Genomic DNA, 24,761 nt, shown 5'->3' with positions numbered 1-24,761 from the left:
GAAATCTAACCAAATTCGACAAGTATTTTTCAATGTTCTTATTCATCATCATCATCATCATCATCGTTTAACGTCCGCTTTCCATGCTAGCATGGGTTGGACGATTTGACTGAGGACTGGTGAAACCGGATGGCAACACCAGGCTCCAGTCTGATTTGGCAGAGTTTCTACAGCTGGATGCCCTTCCTAACGCCAACCACTCAGAGAGTGTAGTGGGTGCTTTTACGTGTCACCCGCACGAAAACGGCCACGCTCGAAATGGTGTCTTTTATGTGCCACCCGCACAAGCCAGTCCAGGGGCACTGGCAACGATCTCGCTCGAAAATCCTACAGGAGCCAGTCAGGCGGTACTGGCAACGGCCACGCTCAAAATGGTGCATCTCATGTGCCACCCGCACAAGAACCAGTCCAGGGGCACTGGCAACGATCTTACTTGGCTTGCCGGGTCTTCTCACGCACAGCCCATTTCCAAAGGTCTCGGTCCGTAGTCATCGCCTCGGTGAGGCCCAATGTACGAAGGTCTTGCCTCACCACCTCAGCCCAGGTCTTCCTGGGCCTACCTCTTCCACGGGTTCCCTCAACTGTTAGGGTGTGGCACTTTTTCACGCAGCTATCCTCCTCCATTCTCACCACATGTCCATACCAGCGCAATCGTCTCTCTTGCACGCCACAACTGATGCTTCTAATGTTCAGCTTTTCTCTCAAGATACTTACACTCTGACGGGTATTCACATTGACATTACACATTATTATTATTATTATCATCATTATTATAATTATTATTATTCAGGTCAATGCAAAAGATCGATATCTGAAGGTGGTATTTGGTAAAAAATTAATTGAAGGCTCTTACTTAAATCATAGTACTTTCAGAACTACTCTAATTACAGGTGTATACAGGTAAATTCAGTGAAATGTATGAAGTTATTTAAATTTAATTTAAACACACGTGTAGCTGTGTGGTAAGAAGTTTGCTTCCCAACCACAAGGGCAAGTGTCTTCAATTATAGCCTTGGACCAACCAAAGCCTTGTACATGGATTTGTATGTATGTATGTATGTGTGTATGTGTGTGTGTATGTGTGTGTGTGTGTGTATATATATATATATATATATATATATATACATACATATATCTGAGTGGTTGGCGTTAGGAAGGGCATCCAGCTGTAGAAACTCTGCCAAATTTAGATTGGAGCCTGGTGTTGCCATCCGGTTTCACCAGTCCTCAGTCAAGTCGTCCAACCCATGCTAGCATGGAAAGCGGACGTTAAACGATGATGATGATGATGATGATATATATATATATATATATATATACATACATTATTTGGTGTGTTTATGTCCCTGTGACCTAGCAGTTTAGCAAAAGAGACCAATAGAATAAGTACCAGGTCTAAAAAAGCTAGGTCCTGGGGTCGGTTTGTTTGAAATTAAAAACCTTCAAGATGGTGCCCCAGCATGGCCACAGTCAAATGACTGAAACAAGTAAAAGATAAAAGAATTAATAAAGAATGCTTTACCGATGCTTTTTTGCTTAGTAAAGCAATAATATTTTGTTCAAATTTAATTATTTTGTAGTTATTTATCAAATTAGAAGTTAATTTGTGAATTCATAAAATTTAGGGAAAAATACAAATTTAAGATCAACCAAAATTGGTATTTTTTCTTTCTTTTTTTTTTTTTTTTTTTTTTACAAAAACAAGACAAGATAAAGTAAGAATAATTGAAATGGGCCTGGAAATGTTAGAAATAATCAATAGCAAGTTGATTAGAAAGATTAAGGGAAGAAGGGAAAAAAAAAGAAGAAAAAAAATACTTTATTCTCGATATAATGAAACAACGAAGTTTAAAAGGTGAAGTATGGTGGGGGGAAGGGTTGAGTTGAGCGTGAGACAACATAAGAAGGTAGAGGGGGGAATAAGGTAATATCATGGGTAGTGTAACTCCAGAAAATACTAAAGGGGGGGGGAAGAAAAAAGGGGTCAATTGTGAAAGAGTAGCAAAAGAGGAAGTGAGTTAGCATGAGGCCAGCATTAGTTTAAAAGGTCTCAACTAAAAGGATACAGCGAAAGGTTAAAGTTGCCTTCACTATATAATAGTAAAAGTAGTAGTAGTAGTAGTAGTAGTAGTAGTATAAAAGAAGATAAAAACTAATAAAACAAGGAGCTAATGTCAGCTGTAGTGCAATAAGTTGCACAATGCACATTCTACGCAAAAGTTTATGCATAATATAAGTTGCACAACATTTAATTATACCTCCCAATAGTATAATACGACCAGTATATATTCTTTTCTACTAATTTAGTGACCCCGAAAGGATGAAAAGCAAAGTTGACTTCGGTAGAATTTGAACTCAGAACGTAATGACAGATGAAATGCCGCTAAGCATTTCGCCCGGCATGCTAACGATTCTGCCAGCTCACCACCTTTTAATACTTTTTTCTACTCAAGGCACATGGCCCAAAATTTTTGAGGAGGGGACTAGCCGATTAGATCAACCTCAGTATGCAACTGGTACATAATTTATTGACCCTGAAAGGATGAAAGGCAAAGTCGACCTCAGCAGAATTTGAACTCAGAACACAAAGACAGACGAAATATTGCTAAGCATTTCGCCATGCTAACAATTCAGCCAGCTCATAACCTTGACCAGTATATATTCTACACTATGACTTCCTAACGTTATAAGGCCGGCAATTTTTGAGAGGAGGGGCCAGTGAATGCCACTGACCTCAATACTTAACTGCTACTTTATCAAAGTTGACCAGAACAAGATTAGAACTCCGAATGAAAACAACACCAACAAAAACCACCATCACCATATCATCATCATCATCATCATCATCAATTTAACTCCATGCTGGCATGGGTTGGATGGTTTGACAGGAAGTGGCAAGGCTGGAGAGCTGCACCAGGTACCAATTGTTTGTTTTGGCATGGCTCCTATGGTTGGATGCCCTTCCTAATGCCAACCATTTTAAGGAGTGCACTGGCTGCTTTTCACATGACACCAGCACAAAACCCACCACTTTTTATGCTGCCATCATCATCATCATCATTTAACGTCTGTTGTCCATGCTGGCATGGGTGGGACAGTTTGACCAAGGCTAGCAAGCTGAGAGACTGCACCAGACTCCAGTCTGATTTGGCATGGTTTCTATGTCTGGATGCCCTTCCTAACACCACCCACTCTGTGCTGGTGCTTTTACGTGACACCAGCACAGGTGCCAGTTGCGTGACACCAGTATCTGCCAGTTGCGTGACACCAGTATCTGCCAGTTGCATGACACCAGTATCTGCCAGTTGCGTGACACCAGTATCTGCCAAGACTACAATTTCACTTGGTTTGATGGGTCTTCTTCTCAAGTGGCTTATTTATATATATATATATACACACACACACACACACACACACATATATATATATATAAAGTGTAAACACCCACTTTGGTCATGAATGGGTGCCAGTCAGACAGCACTGGCATCAGTCATGCTCGAATGGTGCTTTTTACGTGCCACCAACACAGGTGCCACTCAAGTGGCACTGGCAGCAGTCACACTCGGATGGTGCTTTTTATGTGTCACCAGCACAGGTGCCAGTCAGGCAACACTGGCATCGGCCACGACAAGGGTTTTACTCAGTTCAACAGATCTTCACATTTTGCCCAACAATTGAAGGGCACTTTTAAACAGGCCAGTTATGCGGCACTGGCATCGGCCATGACTACAATCTCACTTGGCTTTCTGGGTCTTCTCAAGCACAGCATATCTCCAAAGGTCTCAGTTGCTTGTAATTGCCATGTATATATATGTGTCTTTGTGTATGCCCCACCCCCAACAGCTTGACAACCAGTGTTGGTTTGTTTATATCCCAGTAACTTAACAGTTCTGCAAAAGAGACTGATAGAATAAGTATCAAGATTTTTAAAAAATAACAAGCCCTAGGGTCCATTCATTCGACTAAAAATTTTTCAAGGTGGTGCCCCAGCATGGCTGCAGTCTTATTGACAGGAATAAGTCTTTTCTTTATTAACCAAAATGTCAAAAAATAGAGTGGACAATACAAGGACAGACAAGGGGTCAGGGGACGAATCATCATCATCATCATCATCATCGTTTAACGTCCGCTTTCCATGCTAGCATGGGTTGGACGATTTGACTGAGGACTGGTGAAACCGGATGGCAACACCAGGCTCCAATCTAATTTGGCAGAGTTTCTACAGCTGGATGCCCTTCCTAACGCCAACCACTCAGAGAGTGTAGTGGGTGCTTTTACGTGTCACCCGCACGAAAACGGCCCCGCTCGAAATGGTGTCTTTTATGTGCCACACGCACAAGCCAGTCCAGGGGCACTGGCAACGATCTCACTCGAAAATCCTACGGGAGCCAGTCAGGCGGTACTGGCAACGGCCACGCTCAAAATGGTGCATCTCATGTGCCACCCGCACAAGAGCCAGTCCAGGGGCACTGGCAACGATCTTACTTGGCTTGCCGGGTCTTCTCACGCACAGCACATTTCCAAAGATCTCGGTCAGTAGTCATCGCCTCGGTGAGGCCCAATGTACGAAGGTCTTGCCTCACCACCTCAGCCCAGGTCTTCCTGGGCCTACCTCTTCCACGGGTTCCCTCAACTGTTAGGGTGTGGCACTTTTTCACGCAGCTATCCTCATCCATTCTCACCAGATGTCCATACCAGCGCAATCGTCTCTCTTGCACACCACAACTGATGCTTCTAATGTTCAGCTTTTCTCTCAAGATACTTACACTCTAACGGGTATTCACATTGACATTACACATCCAACGGAGCATACTGGCTTCATTCCTTGCGAGCTTACGTATGTCCTCAGCAGTTACAGCCCATGTTTCACTGCCATGTAGCATGGCTGTTCGTACGCATGAGTCATACAGTCTGCCTTTTACTCTGAGTGAGAGTCCCTTTGTCGCCAGCAGGGGTAAGAGCTCTCTAAACTTTGCCCAGGCTATTCTTATTCTAGCAGCTACACTTTCAGCGCACCCACCCCCACTACTAACTTGGTCGCCCAGATAGCGGAAGCTATCGACTACCTCTAGTTTTTCACCCTGGAATGAGATAGAAGTTGTTTCCTGTTTGTTTACAGTCTTTATTGCACCTGAACATCTGCCACAAACAAAAACTAACTTCCTAGTTAACCTGCCTTTGATGTTGCTGCACCTCTTATGTGTCCATAGCTTGCACCGGGTACATCTTATAGAGTTACTACCTACTCCTTTTCTACATACTGAGCAGGGCCATCTACCTGAAGGGGTTTGTGTTTTATCTACCTTCCTACTTATTAGGATTTTGGTTTTAGCTAGGTTGACTCTAAGGCCCTTCAATTCTAGACCTTGCTTCCACACCTGAAACTTCTCCTCTAGTTCTGATAGTGACTCCGCAATTAGGGCAAGGTCATCAGCATAGAGGAGCTCCCAGGGGCAACCTGTCTTGAACTCCTCTGTGATTGCCTGGAGGACTATGATAAATAAGAGGGGGCTGAGGACGGAACCTTGGTGGACCCCTACCTCTACCCGGAATTCATTGCTGTATTCATTTCCAACCCTCACCTTACTGGCAGCATCTCTGTACATGGCTCGCACAGCTCTCACTAACCATTCTTCTATCCCAAGTTTCCTCATTGACCACCAGATAAGGGATCGGGGGACACTGTCAAAGGCTTTCTCCATGTCAACGAAAGCCAGGTACAGAGGTTTATCCTTAGCTAGGTATTTCTCCTGCAGCTGTCTCACTAGAAATAAGGCATCAGTAGTGCTTTTACCTGGCACGAACCCAAACTGCATCTCATCTAAATTGATTCGCTCCCTAATTAGTTGGGCTATGACCCTCTCTGTAACTTTCATAACCTGATCTAACAGCTTGATGCCTCTGTAATTATTTGTATCTAAAGCATCACCTTTACCTTTGTAGCAGTTGACTATGATGCTGCTACACCAGTCATTGGGTATGACTCCTTCGTGTATCACCTGGTTCGTAATACGGGTGACTAGGCTATAACCAACACTGCCAGATATTTTGAGCATCTCTGCAGTGATTCCTGATGGAACATATAAATCGATGATAAATAAGTATAAAATTTGGATGAGAAACAGAAATGAATGAAAAAGGCGACGAGCTGGCAGAAAAGTTAGCACGCCAGGCGAAATGCTTAGCGGTATTTCGTCTGCAGCTACATTCTGAGTTCAAATTCCGCCGAGGTCGACTTTGCCTTTCATTCTCTCTGGGTCGATTAAATAAGTACCAGTTACACACTGAGGTCGATATAATCGACTTAATCCCTTTGCTTGCCCTCGTTTGTGGCCCCTTGTGGGCAGTGAAGAAATAAGAAATGAATGAAAAACATAATTATAAAGTGAGGCACGTGGCCGACCCCACAAACCACATTCCAACACTGAACCCTTTGTTAAACTCTTTAATTTCTCGCTCAAACAGGTTCATTTATTCTCAACACTCTTGCTACAGTCGGCCATCTTTTCCGAAATGAGATAAAAGAAAGACAGGAAAGAAGAATCATAAGGAAAGGGTTACACTGACCCCCAACTGGTGGTTCTTGGATTATTGACCCTTAGGGCAACAGCAATAATCTAATGACAGATCTGTGTAAACAATCTGTGGTGTTAATCTGTCATATTGTGGAAAGGAGATAGTAAAGTGTGTATGTGTGTGTGTGTGTGTGTGTGTGTGTGTGTGCATGACAGAGAGGGAAAGAAAAAGAGAGATTCACACAAATGTTACAGGCATACACACACACACACATCTTCCTATCAATTTATCTTATATTAGATTAAAGTGGTGAGATGATAAATATCTGTGCTAGAAACAGACACGCACTCACACAGATATAAACTATTGGTACACACACAAATACAAATGCTCTTGGCACACACATGCAAACACAGATGATAATTTAACACTAGATGGTCGCTTCTAATCAAATCACGGAATATCCACAGGGTCAGCTAGCTGTTATTATTAAGGCAACAAGTTGGTATTTCATCCATCTTCACGTCCTGAGTTCAAATTCTGCCGAGGTTGACTTTGTCTTTCATCTTTTATAGGGCCGTTAAAATAAGTACCATCATCATCATCATCATTTACTGTCCGCTTTCCATGCTGGCATGAGTCGGATGGTTTGATTGAGGACTGGCAAGCCAGGAGGCCTAATGCCAACCACTCCGTGAGTGCTTTTTAAGTGCTACTGGCACGAGGGCCAGTCAGGCAGTACTGGCATTGGCCACACTTGAATAGTGCTTTTTATGTGCCACTGGCACAGGAGCTAGTCAGGCGACACTGGCAACAACCACGCTCAAATGGTGCTTTTTACATGCCACCAGCACGAGTGCCAATCAGAGTACTGTCATCAGCCACGACGACGACTTCACTTGCCTCAACAGGTCTTCGCAAGTGCAGTTTATTGCTCAATGATTGAAGGGTACTCTTAAATGGGTTGGTTATACTGCACTGGCATAGGCCACAGTTACAGTCTTACTTGGCTTGCCGGGTCTTCTCAAGCACAGCATATCTCCAAAGGTCTCCGTCACTTGTCATCGCTTCGGTGAGGCCCACTGTTCTTGTCAAACCATCTAACCCATGCTAGTATGGGCAAAAAGGTCATATGATGATGATGATGATGATGATCATCATCATCATGATGAAGATGTACATTGAAGAAGTAAACTCTGATTTACCTTAAGGTTAGTGTAAAATTCATCCAAGACTAAACTCATAGACCTTGTCAAGTTTGAAATGTATGAAGTTTCATTCTGTAAGGCTTCTTCAAAAGTCTCAAAGTCAGTCATCCATTCCACTGCAAATTCATGGCTCACAATATCTGTCTGCACCAAAAAAAAAGAAAAAAAAAACAAGAGAAACAATGGGTAATGAAGGAGCTAAAATGTATCCGTGTAGATAGCATACAGGCTACGGGACAGATGGAGAGAGGTTAACCCTTTCGTTACTGTATTCCTGTTGAGATGCTCTGTATTTCTTTCAATTACTTTAAATATAACAAAGAATTTAGTAAAATTAACTTAGTTATCATTAAGCTAGTGTTAGGAACATAAATTGTGACTAAAGTTTGGTGGGAAATTTTGATTCAAAACTTATGAAAACAAGACATTTGTACTCAGAGCCAGAGCCAGTTTCAGCCAGATTGGTAATGAAAGGGTCAAATCCCTTTGGCATTCAGATTACTGTGTCAAATGTAAAGGCTTATTTTTATCTTTTCTTTTATTTGTTTCAGTCATTAGAATGCGGCCATGCTGGGGCACTGCCTTGAAGAACAGTTTGTCAAACGAATTGACCCCAGAACTTATCTTTTTCAAATCTGGTACTTTTTATATTTTTGTCTCTTTTGCTGAACTCCTAAGTTACAGGGATGTAAACACACCAACATTGCTAGTCAAGTGGCTGTGTGGGACAAACACAAAATCACACATATATATCTTTTACATTTTTCAGTCATTAGACTGTGGCCATGCTGGGGCACCACCTTGAAGAATTTTAGTCAAATGAATCGACCCCAGGACCTTTTTTTGAAACCTAATACTTATTCTGTCAATTTCTTTTGCCAAACCACTAAGTTACAGGGACATAAACACACCAACACTAAAGTCAAGCAATAGGGTGGGGACAAAGACACACACACACATATACGATGAGGTTCTTTCAGTTTCTGTCTACCAAATTCACTCACAAGGCTTTGGTCAGCCTGAGGCTATAGTAACAGACACTTGTTCAAGGTTCCGTGCTGTACAGCAGAATTGATACTGGTGCTGGTGCCACATAAAAAGCACCCAGTACACTCTGTGGAATGGTTGTCATTAGGAAGGGCATCCAGCCGTAGAAACCTTGTCAGAACAGACAATGGAGCCCAGTGTGGCCTCTGGCTTTACCAGCTCTGGTTAAACTGTCCAACCCATGCTAGCATGGAAAACGGACGTTAAATGATAATAACAATGATGATGATAAAACTACAGGTTTCTTTATGTTTCCATTTACCGAATCCATTCACAAGGCTTCAGTTGGCCCATGGCCAAAGTATAAGAGACCTGCCCAAAGTGTCACACAGTGGGACTGAACCTATTGTTTTGGGTTAATCATGCTATTATATCATAGCTTTGAGATTTCAATGATGTGACTGCTTATTTTTAGAATGAGATGGTGGACTTGATGAGAGAGGTTGGAAGGGGCCAGTTTGAACACTGAACAATTAAGATATTTGGGCCGATAGGGCCAGTTTAAATGCTAAAGTGTTAAAGAGAATAAATGTACATGAGCCTTTGTAATTGCTTTATAAACTATTGTTTCAAATACGCAATCTTATGAATAACAACCTTGTTAAACATCTGAGCTCAAAGAGTGGCCCAATGAGCCAGTTCACAGCGATCTACCAGAAGATTCACTCTTGTACAGAGTTACACAACCACTCTACTTTACCAATAAATAGGGGAACCCAATGAAATGAGATTTTGCATATTACACTGGTTTCAAATGTTAGAACAAGGCCAGCAATTGTGGAGAGGAGCTAAGTCGATTATGTCGACCCCAGTACTCAACTGGTACTTTTTTTATCAACCTTGAAAGGATGAAAGGCTAAGTCAACCTAGGCAAAATTTGCATTCAGAATATAAAGGACGAAAAGATGCCATCTTACCACTTTGTTTGCATATTATATTAATGATTATTATATCAAAGGAGACATTAAACATATATAATATTCATAACATATATTTTATTTAACATTATGTATAAACACATCATGAGCCAAATTTCTATTTAACATTCATTTATAAACTGAAGTGTTTGTATTTACAAGTTACAAGATTAATTTTCTATAGAAAAAGACTTTGAGGTACAAGCAAAAAAACTAATGACGGTTTATAACATTCTGTATTTTAGAAGCTGATGTTAACATATTTAATCAATGACTATCAAAAAGCAAATTAGAAAAATTAAGTAATGAGAAAAATACATTAGATAATGACCAGAATTATAAATAGCAATTATGCAAGCATGGGAGACAACTCGTGACGATTTTACTAAATTTGATCTAATTTAAGTATACCGGAAGAATGTAAGAAATATAGTCATATATAATAAAGTGAAGAGGAAAGAAAATACATGGGAGGTCCGTTCTCACGTTCTAAGGACATTAAGTGTCGATGGATGACATAGGGGAGGAATTCGAAGAAATCAATGTGTGTTGGTTTATTGGGACATTGTTTTTGCACTTCCTTCAATTCCTTAAAAAATCTTAAGACGAGAAAAGCAGAAGTTCAGAATATCTTTGGAAACTTTTTACAAGCTGGATCTTATTGCAGAATCAGTGAATGAGCTCCTGAAAATGCTCCAAGAACTTATAAATACGCATCCACTGCGACCAACAGATACCCAGAAATGCAGTGCAGCTTCTGCAAAGACCGACAAAGAACCAGGACTTCTGATATAACAAAGATATACAGGAGTAATTAAGTAGCAGAAGTTTCCATGAAATGAGTCTTTAAATTGCTCAGATAGCTAACCAGGTATAAGACTTCATGTTGGTAGGTGACCTAATTAGTACTGCAGATGGACAAAGTAATAGTTTTAGTGGAAAATATAGTAACTAGAATAGTAACTGGACATTGCTCCAGTCCACTCAGCTGGCAAAAATGAGGTGTACTTGTAGTTCAAAGGGTTAACCTTGTTACACTGTGTGTTACATAGGAATCTCCTTGAGAACTACATTAACCCTTTTGTTACTGTATTTCTGTTGAGATGTTCTGCGTTTCATTCGATTACTTTAAATATAACAAAGAATTTAGTAAAATAACTTAGTTATCATTCAGTAAGTGTTAGCAACATAAATTGTGACTAAGGTTTGGTGGAAGATTTTAATTCAAAACTTATGGAAACAAGACATTTGTACTCAAAGCCAGAGCCAGTTTCAGCCGGGTTGGTATCAAAAGGGTTATGAATCGTTTCTCTATTATACATTTTAACCCTTTCGTTACTGTATTTATTTTGAGATGCTCTGTGAAGAATTTAGTAAAATAACTTAGTCATCATTAAGCTAGTGTTAGGAACATAAACTGTGGCTATTAGGTTTTGTATAAAAAAAAAAACTAAATATTTTGTGTATTGTAGAAATATAACCAATTTATTGCACATAAAATTTTAACAACAGAATCTTATGTGGACCCCAGTTGAGAACCACTGATCTAACCCAGTCACAAAACCATCACAAAAATCAATGAGATGATGAAACAATGACGATGATGATGATGATGATTTACTTACTTTGTTCATCACAACAATAAATGGCAACTTAGATTTGTACAGGATACTGCAGGCGTAGAGCATGTTGGACATAAATGTGACGGGACTGAGACTGCGTGAGGAAATGAAGATGCCTCCAAATATACGAAAATTTTAATTAATACTTTCTTCAAAATATCACAAAACTAAATATTAAATTATAAGGAGGAAAATGAGAGCTAATTAAATTTAGAGATTTAATTAAATACAATCAAGTTTCGTGACAATTCTGAATACAAGCAACGTTTATCCTATAACTTGACTTACCATTTTTTCTGGAATACAAATCGAATTTTTCAGACTTAAATTTACAGCGAAAGAGCTACTTAACTATTCTGGTATATCTTTACTGCATCTGAAGTCCTGGTTCTTTGTCAGTCTTTGAAGAAGCTGCACTACATTTCTGGATATATGTTGGTCGCAGTGGATGCATATTTATACACCAAGGCAACTTTGGAGGATCAAAAATTCCATGTGAAATGCAGCAGGATTTGGCAAAATAGTAACGGTGTTTGGACGTTTACAAATCATGTTAACGCTATTAGACTGCATCAATTAGTAGACCAGAAAATGGAGTATATTTCCAAAATGAAATGAACAAAAGAAAATAACCTTAAAAAATGATTTCAATGTCTTAAAAGAAGCTTTGGAAATTAATATTCCACAACTGTATTGTTCTGTTTTCTTTTTTGCTTTTTTTAACCAATTCTGACGATAAAATTGTAACATGATGTTTGAGTATTGAGCAAATTATTTTACAACTGAAATCTTCATATTTGAGCTAAACACTGAAATATGTATGTTGACAACCACATACATCATCATCATCGTTTAACGTCCGCTTTCCATGCTAGCATGGGTTGGATGATTTGACTGAGGACTGGTGAACCAGATGGCTACACCAGGCTCCAATCTGATTTGGCAGCGTTTCTACAGCTGGATGCCCTTCCTAACGCCAACCACTCCGAGAATGTAGTGGATGCTTTTATGTGCCACCAGCACAAAGGCCGGTCAGGCGGTACTGGCAACGGCCATGCTCAAAATGGTGTATTTTACGTGCCACCTGCACAGGAGCCAGTCCAGCGGCACTGGCAACGATCTCGCTCGAATGTCTTATATGTGCCTGGAAGGTGATGCTGGGCACAGGAGCCATCACGATTTTGCTTTCACTTGCCCCAACAGGTCTTTGCAGCAAATGAAATAAGGTACTTTGCCTGTGAGCTTTAGAGCATAACTGAGGCAGAGTTTGAACTTTTGACAATGCTATCAGCATTCCGATAATTCATAATGATTTTAAATAATTTTGTTGTATAGTGGGAGGGCCATCATGCCAATAAGAAACACACACTGGCAGAACTGTTAACACACCAGACAAAATGCTTAGTAGCACTTCGTCCATCTTATGATCTGGGTTCAAATTTGGTTGAGGTTGACTTTGTCTTTCATCTTTTTTTTTGGGAGGGGTAGATGAGAGTACCAGTTGAACACTGGAGTCTATGAAATCGACTAGTCCCCTCCCCAAAAACTTCAGGCCTTGTGCCGATAGCAGAAAGGGTTATTATTATCAGTCAAGTACTTAACTGTTTAACCACTTAAATAATCAATTGTTTGATCAATCATTCAGTCAATCAATCAATCAATCAGGCAAACCAAGATGATTGACTGACTGACCAAATAATTTTACTTTTACTTGTTTCAGTCATTTGACTGTGGCCATGCTGGAGCACCGCCTTTAGTCGAGCAAATCAAGCCCAGGACTTATTCTTTGGAAGCCTAGTACTTATTCTATCGGTCTATTTTGCCGAACCGTTAAGTTAAGGGGACGTAAACACACCAGCATTAGTTGTCAAGCGATGCTGGGGGACAAACACGGACACACAAACATATACATACATATACATACGACAGGCTTCTCTCAGTTTCCGTCTACCAAATCCACTCACAAGGCTTTGGTCGGCCCGAGGCTATAGTAGAAGACACTTGCCCAAGGTGCCACACAGTGGGAATGAACCTGGAACAATGTGGTTGGTAAGCAAGCTACTTACCACACAGCCACTCCTGTGCTATATTAATCAAACAATCTGTAAGCATAACGGCTCTCTCAATATACAATAAAATCTGTTTCAACCATGAATTCACACCAAGGATCTTGAAAACCAAATACAAAAACAAAGTGGCTGAGTTCCTTTTGAGTGTTGGGCCTCACGGAGGCAATGACCAAGACCTTTGGCATGATGTCGTGCTTGAGACGAAGACCCAACAAGCCAAGCAAAATCACAGTTGTGACAGATATCAGTGTCATGCAAATTGGCACCTGTGCCAGTGGCACATAAAAGTACCTGGTGTCATGCATATAGCACCCATGCTGGTGGCACAGAAAAGCACTCATTACACTCTCAGAGTGGTTGGCATTAGAAAGGGCAACCACCCATAGAAAACCATGCTAAATCAGAATGGAGTCTGGTGCAGCCTTCCAGTGTGCCAGCCCAACCAAACTGTCCAACCCATGCCAGCATGGACAACGGACGTTAAATGATGATGATGATGATGAAATATTTAAAATAATACATGATACTGTATGGATTTACTTACAAGAGCCTCTGTGATAATACTTCCAGATGCTGACCAAGTGAATACTTCAATTTGACCAGGTGTGTCCAAAATAACATACCTACAAAATAAAAGGCCATCAAAGTAACAAGTTTTCATTATGATTCAATTCTGTTTATAAACATAGCAATATATATTTAGGTAGCAAGATGAGATAGAACTTATAAACTCTTAAATAACATGATTCTAGGTTCAGTCCCACCATGGGGCACCATGGGCAGGTGTCTTCTAATATAGCTCCAGGCCAACCAATGCCTTGAGAATAAATTTGGTAGACGGAGACTGTGTAGAAATGTGGCTTAGTGGTTAGGGTATTCGGCCCACGATTGTAAGGTCGTGAGTTCAATTCCCCACGACGTGTTGTGTCCTTGAGCAAGACACTTTATTTCACGTTGCTCCAGTCCACTCAGCTGGCAAAAGTGAGTAGTACCTGTATTTCAAAGGGCCGGCCTTGTCACACTCTGTGTCATGCTGAATCTCCCTGAAAACTACGTTAAGGGTACACGTGTCTGTGGAGTGCTCAGCCACTTGCACGTTAATTTCATGAGCAAGCTGTTCCGTTGACCATATCAGCTGGGACCCTCATCGTCGTAACCAACAGAGTGCCCCTCTAAAAGAAAAAAAAGAAAACAGAAACCTGTTGTGTGCGTCTTTGTGTTATGCCCCCATAACTTAGTGGTTCGGCAAGAGACAAACAGAATAAGTACCAGACTTAGAAAATAAGTTGTGAGGGTCAATTCATTCAAGGCAGTGCTCCAGCATGGCCACAGTCCAATGACCGAATCAAGTAAAAGGAGCAAGATAAAGGATGGAGTAATTGCATAAAACTGACAGAACTTCAACCATTGTGGAACCAAAAACTTCAATTTTAGCTAAATTGAAACATCATCATTTAATGTCGGTTTTCCATGCTGGCATGGGTTGGACAGTTTGATAGCAGCTGTCCAGGCTCCATGTCTGGCATGGTTTCTACAGCTGGATGTGCTTCCTTGCACCAACCACTTTACAGAGTGCACTGGGCACTTTTATGCAGCACCAGCACAGGTGCCTTTATGTGGCACTGGTATGGATCCTTCTTAATGTGGCACCAGCACCCACCAGCCTGCAAGATTAGGAGCGGTCAGCAGAAGAGGGATGTAGGGGACAAGCTTATATGCAAGGACAACCATGATTTTATTTAGCGCTTGAAGTATCTTCTCAACCACAGCAAAACATAGGTAATATATTTGATAAATAATTACAAAACAAGACCTGTTGGGGCTAAGTGAAGTGCTAAGAGCACTGTCCGAGCGTGATCATTGCCAGAGCAGCTGTCTGGCTTCCATGCCAATAGCACGTAAATAGCACCATTTGAGCGTGATCGTTACCAGCGTTGCCTTACTGGCACTTGTGCCAGTGGCACATGAAAAGACATTCAAGTGGGATCGTTGCCAGTGCCGCTGGACTGGCTCCATAGCAGGTGGCACGTAAAATACACCATTTTGAGCGTGGCCATTGCCAGAACAGCCTGACTGGCCTTCGTACCAGTGGCATGTAAAAGCACCTACTACACTCTCGGAGTAGTTGGCGTTAGGAAGGGCATCCAGCTGTAGAACCATTGCCAGATCGGATTGGAGCCTGGTGCAGCCATCTGGTTCGCCAGTCCTCAGTCAAATCGTCCAACCCATGCTAGCATGGAAAGCGGACATTAAACGATGATGATGATGATGATTAAAAGGTATATGTACTTGCATTCTTTTGATCGTTTCTCAATGAATTTCATTACCTGAAGAATAAAATAAAGGAGTTGCTTAACAATATTATATAAAAATAGCGGACGTTAAACGATGATGATGATGTAAGTGAATTTGATGGATGGAAACTTAAAGAAGCCCATTATATATGTAATACACACACATTATATGTGTGTGTATTTTTTGAAGACACATGGTCTAGTGGTTAGAGTGTCTGACTCACAATCGTGATGCCATAGGTTCAATTCCTGAGTTAGGCAGCACATTGTGCCCTTGAGTAATGTACTTCATTACACATTGCTCCAACCTACTTAGCTGAAAATGAGCACCAACCGGGGGCTGATGCAGCCCTTTCTCCTTCCAAAAATCATATCCTAGATGTGCTGTTTGGTCGCAGGATGGGAGAGTCAAGAGGTTGTTTATGTCAGTTCATGATTACACAGGCACCTAAAACAATTAGTGAAAGCATGGTACATGTTACCCAGTCATGCTCATCCACAGATAACAGCTGGAATTTTTTTAACACATATGTTTGTGAAGTAAACTTCTCAACCATGCAGCCATGCCTGCAACTACAAGTCAAAGTAATATTCTTTTATTTGTTTCAGTCTTTTGACTGTGGCCATGCTGGAGCGCTTGCTTTAGTCAAACAAATCAACCCCAGCACTTAATCTTTGTAAGACTAGTACTTATTCTATCGGCTTCTATTGCCAAACGGCTAAGTTGCGGGGACGTAAACACACCAGCATCAGTTGTCAAGCGACACACACACACACACACACACACGCATATATACAATGGGCTTCTTTCAGTTTCCGTCTACCAAATCCACTCACAAGGCTTTGGTCGGCCAGAGGCTATAGCAGAAGACACTTGCCCAAGGTGCCATGCAGTGGGACTGAACCCAGAACCATGTGGTTGGGAAGCAAGCTACTTACCACACAGCTACTCCTGCGCCTATAATATCTGACCCTTTGGCATTCAAACCAGCTATATCTCACCAAAATATTCTGCCTGTTTTACATTTCAACTGTCCAGATCAAGCATCTCACTCCTACTCAACAATGACATTCTAAAAATAAACAATCTCATCGTCCAAAATCTTGAAGCTTCAAGGCAATTCATGACTAATTCAAAACAGAGTAAGCTGAGTGCTAAAGGGTTAATGAAAGACAGAGGCTTTGTTGAAAAAAATTCATAACAATAATAATAATAATAATAATCTATTCTACTATAGACACAAGGCCAGAAATTTGGGGGAGGAGACTAGTCAATTACATCAATCCCAAAAGGATGAAAGGCAAAGTCGACCTCGGCGGAATTTGAACTCAGAACATAAAGACAGATGAAATACCGCTAAGAATTTCGCCCAGTGTGTACAGCGGGTACAACATTGAAAAATACCTCAGGAATGAGAACCCAGGTTCGAAATTTCCCCAAGACACCTGATGAAGGTTGGAGGGTATATCAGCCGAAACGTTGTGCTAACAACAAACAAGATGAGAACAAATGTTCGTCAAATGTAAATAATGAACTAATTCCTTGCTCTTTTTTTTTTTTTAAGGCCTTTAATAGGAATTAAATTTCATATAAATTGATATAAACTACAAATAAATCTCCAGAAATTGCTTCATTGTTTCCACAGCTGGATGCCCTTCCAAATGCCAACCACTCCGTGAGTATAGTGGGAGCTTTTTACATGCCACCAGCACAGAGGCCAGAGGAGGCTGGAAATGACCACGATCACTTGGTGCACGGGGATCACAACTGAACAGTTTGATTTCTTTTTTTTTTTTGCATGAAAATCAATATCAAATGGAAATGGTAGCTGTGATCCCCATGCCGTTGGCACGTAAAAAGCACCATCCAAACATGGCCAATGCCAGTGCTGCCTCGACTGGCTTCCGTGCCGGTGGCACGTAAAAAACACTCACTACAATTTCGGACTGGTTGGCGTTAGGAAGGGTATCCAGCTGTAGAAACACTGCCAGATCAGACTGGAGCCTGATGCAGCCTCCTGGCTTCCAAGACCTCAGTGGAACCGTCCAACCCATGCCAACACGGATGTTAAACGATGATGATGGTGATGATGATGATGGTGATGATGATGAAAGAAAATTCAAATGAGTAAAATTCTTACTTGGATCAAAACGAGTAGCAAAGAGATTCAGTGAAGTGATTATCCCTCCATTTGGTCCAAGTTTGTATCTGATTTTAGTTAAGGAAGAACAGCAAAGAAATTAATAGATACGAGGGGCTGCTGAAAAATCCCTGGCTTTAGGTAAAAAAAAAATACAGGAGGATCAGTTAATTATGATTTTATTTGACATGTTCCCCTCTCAGACTCACACTTATTGCAGCAGCTCTTCAGTTTTTTTGAAACCTTGTTAAAAGAATTCAGAAGATTGGGCCTCCAGCCAGACCTTTTGCGATTCTCTTAAAGTCAAGAACATTTCAGAACCCCCTCGTATACATGCATACATATACCTAATACCATACATACATCACCATCACAGACCTTTGCATGATTTTGGCATAGTTTTACAGGTTGAATATCCTGCCTATCACCAACCAATTTATTACATGGACAGGGAGTAGTTTTTTTGGTATTTTTACTCCAGCATTAAAGAAGTTGTCTACCATGACTAAATTGCCCCCACCACACTTTCAGTTTATATTCAGAGATGTTCCCCTTCATGGGTTGCTTTCACTATGACTTACATAGTTTACATCGTCCTCATTCGAGTAACTTAGTACAAACGACTACTCGCCAGAGAGGGTTAACTTCACTAAGGCTTATGGCATCCTCATCTCCCTATGCAAGCAATTTATTTCATCACTTGCAGCCCACACAGTGCCAAATGTGAATCACAACAGAAAATTTAGAACTTCCTGCTACATTATTTACATTTGATGGATATTTGTTCTCATCTTGTTTGTTGTTAACACATTTCGGCTGTTATACCCTCCAGCCTTCATCAGGCGTCTTGGGAAATTTTAAACCTGGGTCCTCATTCCTAAGGTATTTTTCGATGTTATTATTATTATTGTTGTTATTATTATTATTCAGGTCACTGCCAGGGATCGAACTCGGAATTTTGGGGTTAGTAGCCCGCGCTCTTAGCCATTACGCCATCAGATCAGATTGGAGCCTGGTGCAGCTGCTGGCTCTCCAGACGTCAGTTAAACCATCCAACCCATGCCAGCATAGAAAACAAACATTAAACGACAACAATGATGATGAGATTTGAAAACTCAAAGAATTTTGCAGTACTCCAATCTTTTATCAATTGATCTTATGTCGACTTCTAAACTGATATCATTAATAAATATTTACAAATTTAGCAGAAAGTCACAAGTTAACAACATCAAATATAGGAACTCAGATGGGGAACTCTCAAACCTTTAGCTTCTAAATTGTAGAAACACCTTGCAGAGTGAAAAGATGAATTCCCTCCCTTTTAAAGTAACCCTACTGGAAACACACACACACACACACACACACACTGCCGCCGTCGCCACCGCTACCACCAGTGTTTCTCAGCCATTTGTTTACCAATGGATCCCTTTAATTATTATTTTACTTGGATGTACTCTCCAAGCCACTCAAGGTCTAAAAATCTTGTTACATTTTTATATTTAGATATTATTATTAGGGGTTGTATAAAATAGAATTGTTAAAATATTCTGTGTATTGTATTCTTTTATTTGTTGCAGTAATTTGACTGTGGCCATGCTGGAGCACTGCCTTTAGTCAAATAAACCAACTCCAGGACTTATTCTTTGTAAGCCTAGTATTTATTTTATCGGATTTTATTTTTTTGCCAAACCACTAAGATACAGGCACGTAAACATACCAACATCAGTTGTCAAGCGATGGTGGGGGTACAAACACAGACACACAAACATATACATATATACGACAGGCTTCTTTCATTTTCCGTCTACCAAATCAAATCCAATCACGAGGATTTGCTCGGCCCGAGGCTATTTGTAGAAGACACTTCCCCAAGGTGCCACGCAGTTAGACTGAACCTGGAACCCACCCAGCCACTCCTGTATCTATCATATAACCAATGTATTGCAGATAAATTTTTAACAAAATCTTATATGGACCCCCTCCCCCAGGGGCTATACGGAACCTAGTTGAGACCCACTGATTTAATGTCTGGTACACATACTGGCATGGTTTAGATGGTTTGACAGGATCCAACAAGCTGCAGAGTTCTGTTAGGCCCTAATGTCAGCTCTGGATGGCTCAGAAATCATACCAGTTGATCCTCAATTTATTACTAGCATAATCAGACAGAAAAAAACAAAGCTCAATGCAAAATGAAACACAACATACTACACAGAAGAGAAGAAAGCTTCGAAGTTTCAGTCTCTATTACTCATGCCCACTTGTCCATCCATCATCGTTTAACGTCTGTTTTCCATGCTGGCATGGGTTGGACGGTTTGACCGGGGTCTGGGAAGCCAGGCGGCTGCGTCAGGCTCCAGTCTGATCTAGCAGTGTTTCTACAGCTGGATGCCCTTCCTAACGCCAACCACTCCGTGAGTGTAGTGGGTGCTATTTATATGCCACCGGCACAGGAGCCAGGGGAGGCTGGCAACAACCACAATCGGATTGTGATTTTTATGTGCCACCGGCACAGAAGCCAGTCAAGGCGGCATTGGCATCGGTCACATTCAGATGGTGCTTTTATCAAATAAGTAGGCTAGTTTAATCAACATTTAAATGAAGAGACCATTTTGAGCAGTCATCAAATTTTTTGTAGCCATATTGCTGTCTAAACGAATACATTGCCTAGGTTTCAAATAATATGGAAAATAATAGAAGATTTAAAGGAACTTAGTAAGGGTCACCTTGGGTTAGTGTCTTCTACTATAGCCCCAGACTAACCAAAGTGTTGAATAGATTTGGAAGATGAAAACTGAGAGAAGCTTTCCATGTATGTGATTGTCTACATATGTGTGTATATATAAAACAGCATTATGTCACAAGTTCATGTGTGTGTGTGTGTTCACACATCTACTAAACTCTCGGACTGGTTGGAGTTAGGAAGGGCATCCAGCTGTAGAAACTCTGCCAAATCAGATTGGAGCTTGGTGTAGCCATCTGGTTCGCCAGTCCTCAGTCAAATAGTCCAATCCATGCTAGCATGGAAAGCAGATGTTAAACGATGATGATGATGATGAATGATGATAGCAATGATAATGATTGTATTTGTAAACCTAACGAAGAGTTCTTAAATAAAATCAGAGATGGAAAGTTTCAATGTGAACACTTAAAAACAGACAGGTTGGTATCGAAATATTTAATTGAACAAAACAAACACAATACAACAAGAAGGATACTGTTTCATGACTTCTTTGTAATTCACAGTGTCTCGAATATCTGAAAAGACGCACAGACATAGAATAAATCAAAACTGATAAAGAAACGCAGAATTTCACAGTTAATTGAGTTATTGAAATGGTACTCAAGGCTTTGTCTTTTACATGTTACAGTCATTAGACTGTGGTCATGCTGGGGCACTGCCTTGAAGAATGTTCTAGTCACATGAATCAACCCCAGTATTTGTTTTTTTTTTAAGCCAGGTACTTATTCTATCAATCTCATTTGCTGAACTGTTAAGTTACAAGAACAGAGTGGACCAATTGTTTTCACCACAGGAATTTAGTATTAACACATTAATATAAAAGATTAATAAGGAAAAGGATAATTAAGTTAACTGCAGGTGTTTAACTCTTTAGCATTTAAACCGGACCAAATATTGTACCTTTTTTTATGTTCAAACCAATGAGATCCCACCTCGCACAGCCACCCTGCTATGACATTCTAAACTAAACAATCTCATCATTGCAATTTTGAGGCTATAAGATAATGCCTGATTAATTCAAAATGATGTGAATACATAAGCAATAGATTTGACAGAGTAATCTGAACGCTACAGGTATTTAACCCCTCCATTAACAACCCGGCTGAAACCAGCTCTGGCTCTGAGTACAAATGTCTTACTTTCATAAGTTTTGAATTAAAATCTTCCACCAAACTTTAATCACAATTTACGTTCCTAACACTAGCTGAATGATAACTAAGTTATTTTACTAAATTCTTTGTTATATTTAAAGTAATTGAAAGAAACACAGAGTATCTCAACAGAAATACAGTAACGAAAGAGTTAAGTTATTGAACCTGAAATAACCAAAGACAAAAACTCATCTCAACAAAAATCATTATCAATGAATTTACTTACCAATATTGGCAGGAAAAGATACGTCAAGTACAGCTGGATCGAGGTTAATGACATAGGGAGCATTGTTCTTCATAAAAAGGTGCCCTGTTAGCCGCTAATAAAAGAAAAAAAAGATTGGAAATAGTAAAATGTAAAATGAAATATTCAAAATATTTACATTCCTAAAATATTGTAATCATCATCATCATTTCACATCCATTGTCCATGCTGGTATCGGTTGGATGGTTTGACCAGGGCTGGTAAGCTGAGGGACTGCACCATACTCAACTGATTTGATATGGTCTTTACAGCTGGATGCCCTTCCTCACACCAACAACTCCAAAAGTGTAATGGGTGAAGGCCAGTAATTTCAGGGGATAAGTCAATTCCACTGACCCCACAGTTCAACTGGTACTTATTTTAGTGAAACCATAAGGATGAAACACAAAGTCATCCCTGGTGGCATTTGAACTCAGGATGTAAAGAGTCTGCAAAAAGTGCCACTAAGCATTTTAACAAGCATGGCATCGATTCTGCGAGCTTGCCATCATACTTTCTCAAAATATTGGAATATTCTTTTCTACTCTAGGCACAAGGCCCAAAATTTTTGGGGAGGGGGCCAGTCAATTAGATCGACCCTGAAAGGATGAAAGGCAAAGTCGATCTCGGCAGAATTTGAACTCAGAATGTAAAGACAGACGAAATACCGCTAAGCATTTCGCCCGGCGTGCTAACATTTCTGCCAGCTCACCACCTTCAAGCTATTGGAATATTATACAAACAAATACAAGTTTTTTTTTTTGTTTTTTTTAAAACTCAGGTCAACCATGAACGAAGAGATCAATGATTAAAGATATTCCAACCATGACTATCCTGTCTTTATTTATAAATTACTTAAGCCCTTTTCTCCCGATGGAGCATAGACCATTGACAACTTTTCTCCAGTTTTCAACTTTAGCCTCTCTTTTCTGCTTCTCTCCAGCTGGGCCCCTACTTATTGCTACTTGTTGTGTTTCCATGAGGGAGAGCCTTCCTTTCCTAGGTCTTGTGGGTTTTCAATTGCCATCAGTGCTGTAATTTAGCTTTTTTCTCTCGGAAGGGGTCATACACAAACCTATTTTTATCTCTGGAAAGACGTGGTTCATATTAGTCTGGCTTCCATCTTTTGATCTGTCCAGCACAGGAAACCCCACAAAAAGCTTGCGCTCCACTCGCATACATCTCTGGGTCATTGATATATAAAAGCCACCACATTGCAACACGCATTGGCCCTTATGGTGGTTTATCTATGAAAGTAAGATGTAATTTGATAGAGATTTGGCTGCTTTTCAAGCAGGTCAAACATCTATATAGTAAATCCTTTGTTAATTCACAGTATAAGTAAAGCACTGAAAAAAAAAACTAATTTTTTATTGCTTTTTATCCATTTTCTGTTCCTTATTTGAAGGGACAGCTTCAGGAGTACTGTTGGATTAATTCTTTTACAGGAGTTAACTTTCATTAATTAAGTTACCTAAAAAGGCATGAACATCACATAATCTTACCCAACAAGCCAATATTAGAAGAAATACAATAAAACACTGGTGCTAAATAAAGAGCACTGAATACACTGCAAAGTGGTTGGTGTTAAGAAGGGCATCCAGCTGTAGAGACAAAGCCAAAACAGATTATGGAACTTGGTGTGACCCCTGGACCAGCCAGTTCCTATCAAACCATCCAACCCATGCCAGCATGGAAAACGGACGTTAAATGATGATGATGTTACATAGTGGTACGCCACACGAACACTTTTAGCAACTCCAAGCAATTTATTTTAATAGCTTTTAGTCATTGTTGTTGTGGTTGTTGTTTGGCCTTTTAGCAAACAATATAATTGCACTGGAATATGGCTGTTAGTATACGATTACTCGACTAGCTAGAATTAACAGTCAAACAGCGGTAGCTTCGCCAGCTAGAAACAGCAGCCACCAAAATCAAAACATACAGTATTTAGAAAAGGATAAACTGGATAATGGAATCCTAGATATATAAATAGATAGGATGGTGATTGTTGGATTGTCTTTGATCACCTGTCTGTTCAGTCAGGGAAGATTTAATATAAACAAGCAGCGTGTATAAACAAGTCATGAATCGGAAGGAGAAAGAAAAATGAATTAATACCTGTACAAATGTGCTTTTACCAGATCCAGCCATTCCAAGAACAATGACACATGTTGGTTTCACCTGACTATCTCCACCTTCAGCTCCTTCAACGTTATCATTATCTTCAGGTGTCATTTTCTCTTCTTTCTCCGACGGAGAACTTTCACTCGCATCCGCCATGTTGTAAATATAAACAATTAGCACAGTTTCGTAAACAAATAGCGTAAAATATAATGAATCTTAAAAATAAAGATTAGAATAAAATAAATATTATAAGAATTAAATAATCTAATTTGATATCAAATCTATGTTCAAATTAACCCAGTTTTTTTCTCTCTAATGGAAAATATAATTTATACGAAAATATCTAATAGAGCACAAATATTTTTTAAATGTTACTTTTAGATTAAAAAAAATATTATTTAAAGTTTTATGAATTCAATATTTAGAAAAGGTTAGTTGTCATATGGGCGAATAAACTAGTTATCGGTTTGTAGTAGTGAGAGAAACAGGTATAAAAAAACAGCAGAGAAAAATAACTCTAATGAAAACATTAATATTCCTAACGTATTCGAATGTCATTGCCGTTTTAAAGTGGATTCGACTTTGTCGAACCTTTTCTCATCTTCTGTATCTGAATTCATTTTTGGTATACCAGCAGAAGTATCCACACACACGCGCGAATTTGTGGTGGACAATGGAATTA

The 24,761-nt window shown here is 40.1% G+C and overlaps 1 protein-coding gene across 1 annotated transcript in view; it reads right to left on the bottom strand.

Moving 5' to 3' along the window:
* LOC106877762 (GPN-loop GTPase 1-like) overlaps positions 1 to 24,384 on the bottom strand; it is a 32,557-nt gene extending 8,173 nt beyond the window's left edge. Inside the window, exons 1-8 of the mRNA XM_089347231.1 lie at positions 24,074 to 24,384; positions 21,935 to 22,028; positions 21,033 to 21,072; positions 17,820 to 17,882; positions 15,669 to 15,710; positions 13,920 to 14,002; positions 11,314 to 11,426; positions 7,722 to 7,868 (exon numbers count right to left, since the gene is read on the bottom strand). Coding sequence (XP_089203357.1) covers positions 7,722 to 7,868; positions 11,314 to 11,426; positions 13,920 to 14,002; positions 15,669 to 15,710; positions 17,820 to 17,882; positions 21,033 to 21,072; positions 21,935 to 22,028; positions 24,074 to 24,235 — 744 coding nt within the window. The 5' untranslated portion in view covers positions 24,236 to 24,384. The remainder of the gene's footprint in view (positions 1 to 7,721; positions 7,869 to 11,313; positions 11,427 to 13,919; positions 14,003 to 15,668; positions 15,711 to 17,819; positions 17,883 to 21,032; positions 21,073 to 21,934; positions 22,029 to 24,073) is intronic.
* Positions 24,385 to 24,761: the final 377 nt, after the last annotated feature.

Source organism: Octopus bimaculoides, chromosome 1, assembly GCF_046866305.1.
Source record: "Octopus bimaculoides isolate indiv1 chromosome 1, ASM4686630v1, whole genome shotgun sequence".
NCBI lineage: Eukaryota > Metazoa > Mollusca > Cephalopoda > Octopoda > Octopodidae > Octopus > Octopus bimaculoides.
The sequence above is the reverse complement of the archived record's forward strand: the minus strand, read 5'-3'. Positions and strand labels throughout refer to the sequence as shown.